Here is an 18,671-nt window from a genome sequence, read left to right as displayed (position 1 = left end):
CCAAAGGGAGGGTATGGAGCAAGCTCAAAATCAGTGAGCATTTTTTTAAAGTGTGTATAAAGTTGAAATCGTATTTGATATTTTCAACAAAAAATGTAGAGGTCTTACTATAGAATTTTTAATGTGTGTCAACAACGAAAATTCTCCTGACAAATTAAAAACAACAATTATTCCTTCTTGTTTTTCTAGAAAGCGAAGTAATCCCTCTGACGCGAATGTGTCTGTTTCTGGTTATTTCTAATAAACTTTCTCCGCAACTTAGTTTAATTGAATTTCAGTTATATTCAGTGTATGTCCGTATACCTTTTAGCAAAACAGTTTACAACATAAAATGTTGAACACAATGGTGTATTATGTACACAAAATAATACAATATGACAATCACGTTGATATGCATCCGTTATTAAACAGGTACATACTAATTAGGTTTGATGGGGGATACAAACAACCAAAAACCCCATTAACATTTAACTTGTTTTAGCATTCAAATCATGAGATCCCCTGCGCGTGCTGTAACCTCACCGTGGTGCAGGGGTGTAACATTTTCTTTGAGAATGGCCAATACAGCACAAATTGAAGTTTCGAGTAAAGGTCAGTATCTATCTGTGATATTATACCGGCCTCGGTGGCGTCGTGGCAGGCCATCGGTCTACAGGCTGGTAGGTTCTGGGTTCGTATCCCAGTCGAGGCATGGGATTTTTAATCCAGATACCGACTCCAAACCCTGAGTGAGTGCTCCGCAAGGCTCAATGGGTAGGTGTAAACCACTTGCACCGACCAGTGATCCATAACTGGTTCAACAAAGGCCATGGTTTGTGCTATCCTGCCTGTGGGAAGCGCAAATAAAAGATCCCTTGCTGCCAATCGGAAGAGTAGCCCATGTAGTGGCGACAGCGGGTTTCCTCTCAAAATCTGTGTGGTCCTTAACCATATGTCTGACGCCATATAACCGTAAAATAAAATGTGTTGAGTGCGTCGTTAAATAAAACACTTCTTTCTTTCTTTCTATCTGTGATATTTGTATTTGTATTTTTGCACAATTCTTTACACTGTTTTTATTTATATCTTGAATTTTTATATTGATGTTGATCATCACCTTATTTGTTTGCATTACCATAGGTTGACACCCAATGGCCGATGTGTTTGTCGTGCTGGGGTGTCGTTAAACATTCATTCATTCATTCATTGAAATCATGAGAGAATTCTGTCATGAGAGTATTCCATTTCTATCCTGAGCGAAGAGCTCTAGTGACACTGCAATTTGTGTCCAGGGCTGACGTCCTTTAACCTCTTTTCGATATGAGTAAACAGACGGCCGGACAACGGGACAAATCGATCGATCGTTGCTTCAAGTCGCACCTTTTGAACCGGTCTATATATCTACCTAGTGTTCGGCTCTTGTCGGTTGTTAATGTCAATATAAAAGAACAATTTGTGTCTACTGATAAGTGGGGGTCTTACAAGGGTCACCAAAATTAAACATCTGTAAACATTTCTCACTATTGTACACCACGGGCCTACTAGTAGGCAGAGCGACCATCGAATCTGCCAAAAATAAGCTTTGTAATTAAGACTAGAGCTCAAGAAGCGATCCGCCATATTACTTTCCTTTCAACCTATTAAAGCAGCACACCTATAAACTTACGCACTGGAATTAGTTAACGATCTACATGGCTTATCACTGACGCGGATGAATACGCCAGCGGTGTTCATTCAGAATTAATTTTGCACGTCGACAGTTGAAGAATTATCTCATCACGGAAATCAATTAGCAAAACCGTGCGTCCTTTTAAACTAATTACAGGTGTAAAACGTATAAGTAACTACGTATGAAAGAAATAGGCGCGTTTGGGAATAATTTAGAATCGACGACCCTTGTCAAACACCTGTTCAGTATACAAAACAAACCGATACTAACAACAAATATTTAATAACAATAAATTAATAAATAAGTAAACAAATAAAACAAAATAAACAAAACATAACCAACAAAATTTAATTAAAACAAAACCCATACGCAGCCACCAGCAATAGAGACACACATCGATGGGTCAGCATGTAGGCCTACTATAGTTATTACATTTTCTTTTAAAATATTACGGCGACCATTCCATACAAATAGTTGTTTAATAGAGGTGGTCAGTTAACAAAGTTTGTATATATACAAATTTATCTGCAGACACATGCTTTGGATGTATTGTTTGTTTGTTTTTTGTCTGGGTTTTTTGTTTGGGTTTTTTCTTCGTTTTTTCTTTCTTTTTCTTTACTTCTTTTTTGTTTTGTTTTTCGAAACAGTGGAAGATTCAGCACCCATTTATTGTTTTAAACAGAGATTTTGTTGTTGTTGTTGTTGTTTTGGGGGTTTTATGGTAGATTGAGTGTTCTATTGTGCATCTATGTTGAAATCGATATCTTATTTCTTCATTTAAGATTTATAAAAAATATGAAATTTTTCAATCAGCAGTATTCGATCTTCTTTCTGAATTTGAATTCAAATAATTATTGAATACATGTGTGTGTGTGTGTGTGTGTGTGTGTATATATATGTGTGTATGTATGAAAAAGAGACAGATACAGCAAGGATATATATATATATATATATATATATATATATATATGTGTGTGTGTGTGTGTGTGTGTGTGTGTGTGTGCGTGTGTATGTGTGTGTTTATTTGTTTATTTATTCCCCGCAGACTATTGTGACGGTGTCAGGGTTTAGGTGCCCTGATTCATCGCCTTACAGTACATGCACAAATATGTTTCATTAAATTAATAAAATATGTCACACAAAGTTGTGTCCACACATACTTATTCTCATGTTTATTTAGTTGTTGATTCTTTTCGTTCTTTTTATTTAAAAACATTTATCTATCCATTCATCCTTCTATTCTATTCTATTCTATTCTATTCTATTCTATTCTATTCTATTCTATTCTTATTCTTATTCTTATTCTTTTTTCTTTCTTTTTTATATTTTTTTTTATTTGTTTTTTAATTATAATAATTTTTTTACATTTTATTTTGTTTTACTTTGTTTTCATAAATTATTCGTTTGATGAAATATATCCTAGTTAATTTAAATACATATTATTTTATTATTCCACTTCGCTAGTTTCATTTCTCACTATAATTATTATCAATTAATGTTTTGTTACACTAAACTCATACAAACTGTGAAATAAAGCATTCGTGATTACGTATAACAATATTTCCCTGGGGTTCATACTTGCAACGGAAGCCTTATTATTTATACATTACTGCGTCTTAATTGAAAACGACAACTGCAATAGATGAGTGCAAGATACATGCTAACAACAATATCCCAGGCGGAATTGCCATTTTATGAACTTATATAAGCGGTAGTGTGCTGAACTTTATACCGACTGATCCGAGAAAATCCGTTATGTAAGTGTTACACGCGTCAGATAAATTGCTCATATTTTAAACATCTGTTGTGGGCATTTGCTTGGGTTGGCTTGGTCAAAAGAGGTCATGCTAAAAATTATTGAAATGAGCAGAACAGATGGACCACACACTAGAATAACAATACATTTGTCGATAATAAATGTATATGCATTGAATACGTATTCTAATTTGTAACATATGTGAGTGTTGTTTGTTATAGATGTGATCAGTAATTAAGATAGGTCTTCCAAAAGGCTGTAATATAGAAGTAATAATGACGGGAACGCAACAGGAAAGAGAGAGAGAGAGAGAGAGAGAGAGAGAGAGAGAGAGAGAGAGAGAGAGAGAGAGAGAGAGAGAGAGAGAGAGAGAGAGACTCAGACAGAGAGAGAGATAGTTTATTTGTTTTCTTTAACGACACAACTAGAGCACATTGATTAATTAATCATCGGCTATTGGATGTCAAACATTTGGTAATTCTGACTCGTAGTCATCAGAGGTAACCCGCTACATGTGTCCTAATGCAACAAGGGATCTTTCATATGCATTTTCCCACAAACAGGAAAGCACATACCACAGCCTTTGACCAATCATGGTTGGAACGAGACAAAAACCCAGTCAGTTGAATGGATCCACTGAGGTAATTCGATCCTGCGACACAAGTACCTCAGACGACCACTCAACTGACTGAGCTAAATCCCGCCCCTTAACAGCAAACAGTGACTGAAACCAAACTTTCATCCAAGCCAGTAATTTTAGTTGGACTTCGCCAAAGATGTTTATATATATATATATTATGGGCTTTATTTATGTAAATTTGTTTTTGTAAATACAATAGTTTTTGAATATTTCTGATAGTCTTTTAATAGTTTTAAAGTCTCTCATAGCTCCATAGGATTGGCTTGTGTACTTGTATTGCTATATTATTGCATTATTACTGTTGAACTTATGTTTTTATTTTAATATGTACACAAGGTGAGACGTAAATAAAGAATGTGTCTGTCGGTATGTCTATAGTGCCAGGAAGATAACCTTGTTATTGACATTCAATCTCACATTAGTGAAATTCATTACGTCTTGAATGTTATACAAACATGATTAGCCTAATAGTGACTGGAATTTGATCTACAATACCAAGTGTTCCCGTATTTATTTATTTCAGTGTATTGTAATATACGTTTTTGTTCTTTATATATTAATATTTTTAAACTTTTTGTTTTCCCATTATCTCATTTACAAGGAAAGCCCATGTTGTGAATAAAAACATAAGTCGTATTAACAACCATTTTCTTAAAGGGACATTCCTGAGTTTGCTGCAATGTTTAAGATTTTATCGACTGAGACTATTTAACGATTGTAATTACACATGAAATATATTTTTTGCATAAATTATTAGTGGAACGATCTTAAACGTGTTTCTGATCGTTCTAATATTTGTACTAGGTTAAATTTTATTTTATTTCTCAAAATATAATTTTTTCGTACGTACGAAATTATTTGAAGACAAAATCCAGTTTGAGCTTCATACAAATATTAAGACGACCAGAAACACACTGAATATACAGACACTGACATTCTAAACAAGAAAATGTATTTAATATGTAAGTTTAATCGTAGAAATATTTTATTTTTCAGGAATGTCCCTTTGAAGATCCATCGATTAAAGATTCTTCTGATTGAAAATTAATTTCTTCCTTGGCGGTGTGGATTCGAATCCCACCGCTGCCACCATTTTATATGCACAATGATATTAAGAACTCAACACACTAACGAGCTGGAACACAGATCAAGACTTTACTAGACGAGGAACATTTAACAAGTGACAAATCAAGTGCATAGTGTTGCCTTTACCATAGTTTGACATCCAATAGTCGATGTATTTTCGTTCTGGGGTTTCGTTAAACAATCATTCATTCATTCAAATCAAGTGCTGATACACGTCCTACTTTGTTCGTTTCTGTTCATTCATTGTAGATGTTTGTATTTGGATTTTTCTTGGGGGTGGGGGTTGGTGCGACAATAAAGAAAATTCTTCAACTGATCACGAATACACTCGTTTACTTTATTCCAGATAAGGTCTAGAAAGTTTGGGTTGTCACGTGTTGGTTGAATTTGCAATTTTATGCGCAGATCTACGGAAATTGCTGGGTGCATACCCATCCCCCGGACTTTAAAGTGTCCCCAAAATCCAGTGACGGGTACCACTGGTTGGGAAGGATATGCTCATCTTTCGCGTATACCTGAAGCCATCACTGTTATGACAGTGATTCATGAGTGCATATCACCACAGCTGTGCTTATTCCAATGAGTTCTGTCCGGTTCTAGTTTTGATTTTGTAAACTAGTCTGGGAGTGACAGTCCTTTGTGACAAGAACTGGAATTAAGAGAGAGAGAGAGAGAGAGAGAGAGAGAGAGAGAGAGAGAGAGAGAGAGAGAGAGAGAGAGAGAGAGAGAGAGAGAGAGAGAGGAGAAAAGCTACCCAAAGACATCATTTAACAAACAACTACGTTATTTAATATGTTCATTCATCCGTCATATCATTCCAAATGAAGAAATAATGAAGTCTGTTGTCAACTACATACAGGTAAAAATGTAGATGGGTGGCCGTTTGGAATATAGCGAATAGAGAAAATGTTTGTACCGACTGTCCATGTTCTGTTGTGTTTGTGTACTTGTCACACAGGCGGTGTACATTTTATTATTACACCGTGACGGATTGTCCATGATAATCTGCCTGGCTGGACTCTTAAGTTATTTTTTGCGCTTCACGGACCCCGTTGTTTAAATAAGTATCTGTTTTCGCGCTACTCGCCGATACGATACTATGATCAGCGGTCCAACTTTATCCAGCCACACACGACGCTGTTTATACCGACTGCCAACTAGGGGTATGGGTTAGTACAACAAATGTACTAGGAGGACAGCCACTCCCAATAAGATACTTTACTGGAGATTTTATCCTTCTTGCACCGCTACAAAGATGACTGCCACTCCCAGACCAACTCTGTAAAAACTATTTACCCCCATTCTATCTATCTGTCTATCTATTTACCCATCAAATAGTCAGTCATACATCCCATAACAATACTCACCCAGCCACTACTTGCCCATCCATCCGTCCATCCATCCATCCAACCATCCATCCATCCATCCACCCATCCATCCATCATCCATCTATTCATCCACCCATCAATCCATTCATCCATCCATCCATCCATCCACCCAGAGAGCCTAAATCCACCTATATATTATTTTCACGTTTGAGATAACAGTCGTGGAGCACTCATTGTTAGCTGCAGACGCTTCCAGACACGTCTGTAGGGGAGGGGGTCGGAGGTTGAAATAACCACTTTCTCAAAGCACATTTTCTTTCTTTTTTCAATAGAATTTCTGGGGAAGCATGACCTGAACCCCCTTGAAAACTTTTATCGACAGTCTAGAACCCCCCACACACACACACACACAATAACTTCCTGTACACGAGGGGGCGGGACGTAGCCCAGTGGTAGGTCTAAAGCGCTTGCTTGATGCACGGTCGGTCTGGGATCGATGCCCGTCGGTGGGCCCATTGGGCTATTTCTCGTTCCAGACAGTGCACCACGACTGGTATATCAAAGGCCGTGGTATGTGCTACCCTGTTTGTGGGATGGTGCATATAAAAGATCCCTTGCTGCTAATCCAAAAGAGTAGCCCAAGAAGTGGCGACATCGGGTTTCCTCTGTCAATATCTGTGTGGTCCTTTACCATGTGTCTGACGCCATATAACAGTAAATAAAATGTGTTGAGTGCGTCGTTAAATAAAACATTTCTTTCTTTCTTTCTGTTTTTTCCTGTACACGCGCTTGGGCACTGGACTACGACCAGTTACACCATTGAGGTTAGCCTGATTGTGTAGTGCAGGGTAGTAAGAGTTCCCTCCCTGCCAAGTGCACTTTGGAGCTTCAGGAATCGGATAGAAAAATCTAGCGGGTTTCCACTGTAAAACTATATATGTCAAAATTACCCACTATTTGACATCCAATAATTATAACCGAAGATAAATAAATCCAAGTGCTCTAGTGGTGTCTTTAAACAAAATAAACTTTTTTCCCGATCAATTCTCTGGAAAATTCACACTAATACAGTGTCATCACGTTACCAGGTGATTCGTTTTAGTACAGTCGGATTTTATGATTATTATTATTATTTAATAATGGTACTTCAGTCACGTTGCTGGCTACGTCCAACGCCTAAGATATAATGTGTGCAGTTGTTTTATAGTTATTCTGTTGCGAATCAAATTTCAAAAAGTTAAAATTGTCTGTAAAATATCAACAGTGGATTTAAACATATCTCACAATTTCCAATTTTACTGCATATTTCTCTCACAGCCCAGTCTTCAGCAGTGTTACTCAGATATGTAGGGTCGGATATATTTCTACATAGGGGGTGCAACTTTAAAAAAGGGACCTACAGACTGTCATATTCCAAAGTTTACTAACATGCATTATATCTCATATGTGGATGTTTTTTTCTAGAAACCTCAGCCGACAAAGATCTTACTGCACCCCCCCCCCCCCCCCCCCCATTTAAAAAAAAAAAATCCATTACATTTATCCATAAAATACCGGATTTTCGTGGCCGGTGTACTTCGAAGTTAGGAGGAGGGGTTGCGCACCAACAACAACCCATGTGGATCCGCTCCTAACATACATTATAAATATTTACTGAGTAGTTACTAATGGTGATGTTCTATAATGAAATGGTATAAAATTATCTAGGCTGTTGGCTAATTAAAACATTTGGCGAATTGTTAGATTTGACTGTACTGGTAAATTAAACAAAACTCTCAATCGAAATTTTATTTACCATATACATAATAAAACAAATTATGTGTATACACAAATATTAAAATAAATGATAAAAATATGTTTGAAACTCTCGAGTGTGAATGTATAGACTCAATGTATCACAGGCATTGCAATGGGAAATAGTTACAGAACATTCAAATCTATAATTATGGCACTGTGCAATAATAATAAATAAATAAAGACCAAAAGGTGTTTCTGTTGCTATATTTGGGACAGAAACTAACCAAACAAAATGCATGTAATAAAGTAACATCTAGTGAAATAAATAACATTCATAAATTATTAAGTAATAGTGCTCTAACTGACCAGTAATGAGCTAGTAGACTTCAGCACTGTTTGCTTGCGTTAATAATAATGTAAACAAAAACAATAAAAATAACTTTCCCCCAGAAAGACAGTACGGAAGAGCATTAGCGCCATGCCAAAAAAAAAAGGTTTTTGTTTTTTCGAGTTGTTAACTAAAAATTCCGAGATAGTAACTTGAAATTTCGAGTTTATATCTCGAAATGTCTAGTTGACAACTCTAAAACAATAAAACGTTTTTTCGCTTGGCCCTAATGCTCTTCCGTAAGAGCGACTGTTCTTAAATATAATTTTAAAAATCATACCATGGATCCATTATTGAAGTATTTATTGATTGTGGTTGAGAAAATAAGCAATTTGTCTAAGATTGATCGTGATAAAGATAAAAGAAACCAATTTACAGTATTCGACGTATTAATCGCCCTTCTCCAATAAGCGCCCCCAACCAAAGCGTTATAAAAACATTATAAACACGAATTTTGAACTAAATTATTTGTACTTTTTGCAATTTTATAAAACGATTTTCAGTCGTAGATTTAAGTTTACAGGCAAAAATAGGGTTAAGACGTTTTGTCAGATTTGTGCATTGTCTTTAACAAGTGAAACAACTTGTTTTTCTTAAATCATGATTCATAACATTGTCAGTTAGTGATCAAAAATCAAAACCTTCCAGACCAAACATTATTGACTCAAAGTAATGTGTGAATATCAACGAAACATAATTGCTGACAGATAAAATATTTCCCAGCCCACGGTCAAACAAAACCAGGTCGGGATGATAGTGTTTCGACCCCTGGCGTATGCTACATATATTTACAACAGTAAGTATAATAAATATCCCTGCAAATCAACAAAACAAATAAAGTTGACACGTATGATGGTTCATAGCGAATCTGCAATATATAAAAAATATATAGTTATTTCTGCCCATATTTGTTTTCGTTTCCAATCTGACATCCACAGAAATAAAATCATGTTACGTATCAACCATTTCATGTAGTTGCTATCGTCTGACATCGTTATCTGAGTGAACTGTTTTATTAAGGAATCTCGTTTGTTTTAATTTCCATTACTAGTGATGGGTAACTTTCACCGCTTTTCCTGCCTCTGTTTCCAACCATCTTCGTTCGTTGGTTTCCGTGTTGTATTCGTAAACCTTTCCGGTCGCTGTAAGAAGAAAAAAGAAAGAAATGTTTTATTTAACGACGCACTCAACACATTTTATTTACGGTTATATGGCGTCAGACATATGGTTAAGGACCACACAGATTTTGAGAGGAAACCCGCTGTCGCCACTACATGGGCTACTCTTCCGATTAGCAGCAAGGGATCTTTTATTTGCGCTTCCCACAGGCAGGATAGCACAAACCATGGCCTTTGTTGAACCAGTTATGGATCACTGGTCAGTGCAAGTGGTTCACACCTACCCATTGAGCCTTGCGGAGCACTCACTCAGGGTTTGGAGTCGGTATCTGGATTAAAAATCCCATGCCTCGACTGGGATCCGAACCCAGTACCTACCAGCCTGTAGACCGATGGCCTACCACGACGCCACCGAGGCCGGTCTGTAAGAAGAATATCATCATTATCATCGTAACCACTAAACTGAAACAAAATCTCATTAAAGTCGCAGACCCTAGTTTCAACCCTTGAAAACAGCCTATTTTTTAATTTATAAACCTGTAAAACAGACAAATACCCTTAAAAAGTAGACTAGAGCTCGTCTTCATAACTCTTACTTCTCAGAGGTACATGCATTTTTAAAAATATGAAGAATGTATTTTGTGGTGTTAGAAACAACAGGATGACCAGAAACATGTAGGATGTACGGACATGGATAATCTAAATAATAAAATCTAAGTAATGTCTTATTTAAATTTAACAAAACGGCTCTAATAGTGAAATATGCCATAGTGTTTAAAAACTAGGGTCTGCCACTTTAAAGTTTGTCTTACCGAAACTGGTTGAGATTTTAAGATTTATTCATATTGTTATTACTGTTATTGACCAGGAAAAGAACGTCGCCTATGTCTGTACAGACATAGAGAAAGTGTTTTATCTTGTCCTGTCCGGATATATGTATATTAGCTGCCAAAACCTGTCATAGCATTCTTAAACAATGAAAATCCCTTTTATATACCAAGTGATGATTCATGTATAATATTTTAACTGTATGTATATTATTGTTTTATTTGTGCTGTACTATATTGTTCTAAAATACTTTTAGCGTATTGCCTGTCATAACTCAGTAGAGAGTGACTCATTACAATTGTATTATTTATACTGATTGTATGTATATGCTGCATTTTATTCTGTTGTAATGAGATGAGACTTTAATAAACTGTCTGTCTGTCTGTCTGACTGTCTGCCTGTTAAGAAGTCACCATCCAAGTACAATAAAAGTAAATTTGCTCCAAGCCACGATCTCATTGATCAAATACTAGATCGACCCGGATAGGGAGTAAATGAATGAGAAACAAATTTTAAAAAGTGGGTTTCATTCACATATCTATTGTATTGTAATATTCATGTTATGGCAAAATGTGTTTTCATAATAAAGGTCATTCAGAACATGCAGTGTAAATACTGAACAAAGTGGAACAAGTACCTTTAATTACGAAAATTACAGTGGAACATGTACCTTTAATTACAATAACATACCTGGATCAACAGCTGTTCCATTGAAGTGACGATTCATCGCCATACTGCTGCCCGTTGTTTCAACAGGGGAGGGAATCCTTGTGTCACTAGGGGGAGTAACTCCTGCCAAAAAGTCTCGTTTGCCTGGTATAACGGGTTTCGGCTGCACAGAACAAACAAAAAAGTGGAACGATGTATTCAAAGAATAATGAAATTAAAATTCACTCACAGTTGTACTAACAGAGTCAAATTAGGACATAACTATGTTGTAATTGACCATAATTATGGCATTTGCGAACGTTAATCCTGTTTTACTGTCACAACTTAAGTTTTACCATCACACACAAAATGAATAGATGGTCACTTTATGTTGTACTATACCAAGTAAAATCCAATAGGTGACCGTGTTAACGTTTGTGGTTAAAACTACTATATGCAATATATCAACTAAACTATCAGTACTACAACCTCTCCTCAAAATATTAACTGAAGAAATTGGTACCTTTCGTGGGTCACTTTTCGATATAACCGAATGTTTTAACAACACTCCTAGTTTCGCACAAAATTGTAGTACTTATTTCCACAGGTAGCCCATACATGTTTCAAGCACAAGGCTACTTGACACAGTGGTACTAGATGAAATAAAATTGTTTATATCTTTTACCCAGATGAAATTAAATTACTGTCACATTTATCACCAATGGCAGTACTTGTGGTATTAACTGCTCTATCAAAAGTTAGGTGAACCTTGAATTTTGACCCAGCCGGATGTTATTTGATTGAGTAAGTGGCTAATTTTAAAGGGACATTCCTGAGTTTGCTGCATTGTAAGATGTTTCCGAAAAATAAAATATTTCTACTATTAAACTTACACATTAAATATATTTTCTTGTTTAGAATATCAGTGTCTGTACATTCAATGTGTTTCTGGTCGTCTTAATATTTGTAATAAGCCGAAACTTCATAAATAATTTCGTATGTACGAAAAAAATATTTTGTGAAATAAAATGAAATTTAACCTAGTACAAATAGTGGAACGATCAGAAACATGTTTAATATACAGCCACTAATATTTTATGCAGAAAAATATATTTGATATGTAATTACAATTGTTAAAAAGTCTTTGTTAGTCGTTAACATCTTAAAAATTGCAGCAAACTCAGGAATGTCCCTTTAACAATGGTATTTAATTGAAATTCTAGTGTTAAAATAAAAACACTTTAAAACGTCTACCCATACAATTAATATTTCAAAGGTTTATGTTAAGATCAATGAAACTGAATATAGTAACTGTGTGCTACAAGATCCAACTAAATCGTGTATTCAGCAAAACATCAGAAAAAACACAATAACGTTTTCTTGGCTTGTTTATGTGCTTCTTGTTAAACCAAATGACCACACACCGAACATTGGCGTACCCAGAATTTTATGTTGGAGACTACCTACATTAGATTGATGGCATCCATACTCTTTATGTGTCGTGACAGACAGACAGATAAGAAGAGAAGAGAACAGAACAGAACAGAACAAAACAACTATTAAATGTAGTGGGGAAAAGAGGTACCATTCCCCCACCCCACCCCAAACCCCACACACATATTGGCTACGCCAATGATAGGGAACAAGTGAAATATGGTTTTTTTAAATGGTATGATCAAAATGGCTTTACTTTTCTGCCACTTGGCATAGGCAAAGCCACAACGGCTGGTAGTGGATGTTTCTTGTCGGCGTCCGGTATTGTTGCTGAAATAAATTGAAAAATAATGACAACCATTCAATTAAGAAAGAATCCAAAATCGATTTTTGTTTTTAGTTGTTGTTACCCGTTTCCATCTAACGATTCAATTTACATAATGAATCAAATGTTCTTCTTAATGGAATCAATGTTTGAACATCCAATATATTTCTGGTCGTCCTAATGTTTGAAGCAATTAAACAGGATTTTTCATCAGAATAAATGTGCGAAATTATTTAAATATAAAATCCAATTTTGGCTATTATAAACATTAGGACGACTATAATTATAATATTTACGTTAAGTCGTTATATTAGAAACATTTTCATTTCAGATATTAATTAATTTCATTTCATTTCATTTTATTTATGTATTTATTTATTTACTTATATTTATTTATTCATTTGAAGTTTGGTGCAGAAAATAAATGTACATAATCTATTGCAATTTAAATTAGCATGCAAAAAGTCCTCACCTTTAGGCGTTGTAAAATATGGAGGTGAATTTTTCTCTTTTGTTAGAGCTCGGGCCGTTGCGCTCTGTGGTCTGAAAAAACAACAACAGCTAAACCTTAATGTTACCTCAGTACAGGTGCACAAAGACAACATAACTAGTAGCTAAATATTGCACTATTACAAAGTTGCAGCTCAAATTTTAATCTACGTAAATTACATTTTAAATGATTTTTAAAAAGCTTATTTTAAATGTTTCAGAATTTAAAGACTACTAGGAAGTATTCCCAAGGTTACCATTGAGTCAATCGTGACCATCTTCTGCCAATATCGGTCACTGCTCTCCCTTAAAACGGATGTAGGGCCATACTGTAGTGGGCAGGCTAGACAAATCCTTAAAAATACCCTTTTAAGTTTAAAAGTGACCTTTTCCCTCTCACTGAAAGAGACCCTCTATCGCTGTGCCATGCTTCTTTACTATATTCCCCTGCGCGTGCTGTAACCTCACCGTGGTGCAGGGGTGTAACATTCTCTTTGAGAATGGCCAATACAGCACAAAATTGAAATTTTGAGTAAAAGTCAGTATCTATCTGTGATATTTGTATTTTTGCACAGCTCTTTACACTGTTTTTATTTCAATCTTGAATTCTTATATTGATGTTGATCATCACTTTATTTCTTTGCATTACCATAGTTTGACACCCAATAGCCGATGTATTTTTCGTGTTGGGGTGTCGTTAAACATTCATTCATTCTTTACTATATCGCTCCAAAGTTATTTGTTATGCTAGGTACGGCCTCGGTGGTGTCGTGGTTAAGCCATCGGACATAAGGCTGGTAGGTACTGTGTTCGCAGCCCGGTACCGGCTCCAACTCAGATCGAGTTTTAACGACTCAATGGGTAGGTGTAAGACCACTACACCCTCTTCTCTCTCACTGACCACAAACATCTAACAACTAACCCACTGTCCTGAACAGACAGCCCAGATAGCTGAGATGTGTGCTCAGGACAGCGTGCTTGGATATAAGCACGAAAAATAAGTTGAAAAAAAAAATAATGTGACAATATACGATCATATCATCAAGATGCTTAATTCAAAGAATTTGTTCCTGTGTAACGCACCGTGTTTTCCTCTTCCTGTACAGCCAGCAGGCGATGACGATGGCGACTGCGATGAGGAACGCGACGACGATGGCGACCACGGCCAGGATGGCGATCCCCTCGGTCGTCTGCGCCCACGGGGTCGTCGTCTGGTAGTACTGCTTCACAGTCTCGATACCGAAGTAGTCCCACGCCGGGCCTGTGTAGAGAGAAAGCCTTATTATTACACATATGGTAAAACATATTTTGGTACATATCAAAGTGATACGTCCCACTTGAACGCCAAGTCATCGATTGGCGCACTACACCCTTACAGGAACCTCAATTAAACGAGTCGATTATGGGTAATAAATTGCATATTAAACTCGCTACTATTTCATATCATGTGTATGTCCCTCGTGAAATAATTATCATTGTCAAAATTATTTCACTCGGGACATAAACATAATATGAAATGGAAGCTCGTTTAATATCCTATAAGTACTCGAGGTTGTAATGTAGAAGACGTATAGTTTTTGATATTGTAATCTGGCTACAGATTTTCGAAGCAAGGAAGGAAAGGGAATGTTTTATTTAACGATGCACTCAACACATTTTATTTACGGTTATATGGCATCGGACATATGGTTAAGGAACACACAGATATTGAGAGTAGAAACCCGCTGTCACCACTTCATTGGCTACTATTTTCCATTAGCAGCAAGGGATCTTTTATATGCACCATCCCGCAGACAGGATAACTCATACCATAGCCTTTGATATACCAGTCGTGGTGCACTGGCTGGAGTGAGAAATAGCCCAATGGGCCCACCGACGGGGATCCCAGACCGACCGCGCATCAAGCGAATGCTTTACGTCTGGGCTATGTCCCGCCCCATTCGAAGCTCTCTTAGCGCTACGATATCGTAAAACCATCGACGTCACTACGACATATGTTATAACTTACAATGGTTTTACGATATCGTAGTCCTATGATAGCTTCGAAAATATTGACACTGAACGACAAACCCGTTGTCATAATCAACATTTTCTGCACAAATCAGAGTCTAATGGATGTTTGGACAAGGTCGAGACTGCAACAATGGTCATGTGTTTTGTTTATAAGGGGACTGCCACTCTCCAAGACGAAACATCCTCACTGACCAGTCTGCAGGAGGACTACCACTCTAACGACTGGTCTGTTACAATAACATGAAATATGTGTAGTATGTGATATTGTAATATGGAAGAGGTGTATCCTTTGATACTGAAACATATATGTGTATTCCTTGATACTGTAATATAGAAGCTGTGTATTAATTGAAACTGTAACAGAGAAGATGTGTAGTTTTTATATTGTAATCGAGATCTGTATTGTGTATATTGCTACAAAGAAAACAAACATTCTTTAATATTGTAATCTAGAACATGTACATTATTTCATACTACAAGATACAATATGTGTATTATTTCATACTACAAGATACAATATGTGTATTATTTCATACTACAAGATACAATATGTGTATTATTTCATACTACAAGATACAATATGTGTATTATTTCATACTACAAGATACAATATGTGTATTATTTGAGACCTGCATTCTGTAACATATATTCATTGATATTGTAACCTAGATCATATATATTTTTCTATATTACAGCAAAGTAAATAGCTATTCTTTGATATTGTGAGCAAAGAAGATGTGAATTGTTTTTAAATTTTAACACAGAAGATGAATATTTTGATATTGATACTATAAAACAGAAAAATGTGTATTCTTTTTAATACAGAAATGTTATAATACAGAAAAATGTGTATTCTTTGATATTATAATACGGAAAATATTCTTTGATATGTATAGTATTTTTGATATTATAAAATAGAAAATGTGTATTTTTTCATTTTACATTGTACGACAGAAGATGTATTTGATATTATAAAATAGAAAATGTGTATTTTTTGACATTGTACGACAGAAGATGTATATTTAATGTTATATAATACAGTAAACGTGTATTCTTTGATATTATATTATAAAAATGTTTATTCTTTGTCTTTTTAATACAGATGTATATTCTTTGATATTATAATAAAGATCTTGATTCTTTGTCATTTGTTTACATATGTATATTCTTTGATATCAAAATATAGAAAATGTGTATTCTTTGATATTATAATACACAAAATGTGTATTCTTGGAAAGTATAATACATACTATTTGTATTCTTTAATATTTTAATACAAAAGATGTATATTTTTGGATATTGTAATACAGAAAATATTTATTCTTTGGTATTACAAACACAGAAAATGTGTATTCCTTGATATTATAATACAGAAATGTGTATTCTTTGACATTTTAATACAGAAGATGTATATTCTTTGATACAGTAACACAGAAAATGTGTATTTTTGTATATTATAATACAGTAAATGTGTATTCTTTGATATTACAATATAGAAAATGTTCATGCGTTGTCATTTTAATACAAAAGATGTATGTTTTTGTGGGGTTTTTTTATCTCGCCTTCATGTAAAATACTCGAATTTCATTGGTTATTTAGCCTTGGGAAAAAAATCTTATATCTCGCGTGGGTGGAGTCTCTTATACCCCACCTGTAACATCAGACTATTGTTATTGTATTAATGCGCCATGCAAAAGTTCGTCTGTTACCAACGTAAATAAAACATGGCTGTCAAACGATTTACCAACCACTCGGAAAATGAAATTGAACAAAAGTGAGCATTTTAATGTGGCGAAGCAATGTAATAATACAGCTAATTTTGAATTTGAATGACGACAGTATTCCAGTGGCGTCGCTTTACATCTCCTTGCAATAACACTAAACTTAGTACATGACATTACTATTGAATTTATTTATTTTTATTATTATTCTTTAACATTATTAATGCACCTGGATGTGTTTGAAGAAAATCTTGTAATTAAACAGGTCGGCATTACTAGGGGTTTATGGATTTTTATACCATCTGTATACTCTTGTATTCCTGGCCTTCGGCTCAGGGTACAACAACATACAGAGGGTATACAAATCCATAAATCCCTCGTGACGCTTCTACAACTTATAATATTATAATATAGAAAATGTTGATTCTTTGTAATTTTTACACATATGTATATTCTTTGATATCATAATACAGAAAATGTGTATTCTTTGATATAATAATACAGAACATGTGTATTCTTTGATAGTATAACACTGAAAATATGTATTCTTTGATGTTATAATACAGAAAATGTGTATTGTTTGACATTATAATACAGTAAATGTGTATTCTTTGATATTATAATACAGAAAATGTGTATTCTTTGTCATTTCAATGCAGAAGGTATATATTCTTTGAATTATAATATACAAAATGTGTATTCTGTGATATTATAATATAGAAAATGTGTATTCTTTGATATTATAATACAGAAAATGTGTATTCCTTTACATTTTAATACATATGTATATTCGTTGATATTATAATACACAAAATGTGTATTGTTTCATATTTTAATACAAAATATGTATATTATTTTATATTATAATACACAAAATGTCTATTTCTTGACATTTGAATAGAGAAGATTATATTCTTTGATATTATAATACAGAAAATGTGTATTTGTTAATATTATAATACAGTAAATGCGTATTCTTTTATATTTATAAAAAGTAAATGTGTATTATGTGGTATTATAATATAGAAAATGTTGATTCTTTGTCATTTTAATACCGAAGATGTATATTCTTTGACATTATAATTCAGAAAATGTGTATTTGTGATATTATAATACAGTAAATGTGTATTCTTTTATATTTATAATACAGTAAATGTGTATTATGTGGTATTATAATATAGAAAATGTTGATTCTTTGTCATTTTAATACCGAAGATGAATATTCTTTAATATTATAATACAGAAAATGTGTATTCTTTGATATCATAATATAGAAAATGTGTATTCTTCGATATCATAATACAGAAAATATGTATTATTTGATATAAAAAAAAGTATTCTTTGATATTATAATGCACAAAATGTTTATTTCTTGACATTTTCATACAGAAGATTTATATTCTTTCATTCTGTGATACAGACAATATTTATTCTTTGATACTGTAACATAGAAAATGTGTATTCCTTGATATTATAATACAGAAAATATGTATCATTTGACTTTTTTTATAC

The 18,671-nt window shown here is 34.4% G+C and overlaps 1 protein-coding gene across 1 annotated transcript in view; it reads right to left on the bottom strand.

Moving 5' to 3' along the window:
* Nucleotides 1-8,285: 8,285 nt before the first annotated feature.
* Nucleotides 8,286-18,671, bottom strand: part of LOC121368846 (cadherin-23-like) — a 34,328-nt gene continuing 23,942 nt past the window's right edge. The window contains exons 16-20 of the mRNA XM_041493595.1: nt 14,509-14,686; nt 13,409-13,479; nt 12,868-12,941; nt 11,220-11,361; nt 8,286-9,725 (exon numbers count right to left, since the gene is read on the bottom strand). Of these exons, the coding sequence (XP_041349529.1) occupies nt 9,631-9,725; nt 11,220-11,361; nt 12,868-12,941; nt 13,409-13,479; nt 14,509-14,686 (560 nt within the window). The 3' untranslated portion in view covers nt 8,286-9,630. The remainder of the gene's footprint in view (nt 9,726-11,219; nt 11,362-12,867; nt 12,942-13,408; nt 13,480-14,508; nt 14,687-18,671) is intronic.

The sequence above is a fragment of the Gigantopelta aegis genome, chromosome 3 (assembly GCF_016097555.1).
Source record: "Gigantopelta aegis isolate Gae_Host chromosome 3, Gae_host_genome, whole genome shotgun sequence".
NCBI lineage: Eukaryota > Metazoa > Mollusca > Gastropoda > Neomphalida > Peltospiridae > Gigantopelta > Gigantopelta aegis.
Note: the sequence above shows the minus strand (reverse complement) of the source record. Positions and strands in the feature narration are given on the sequence as shown.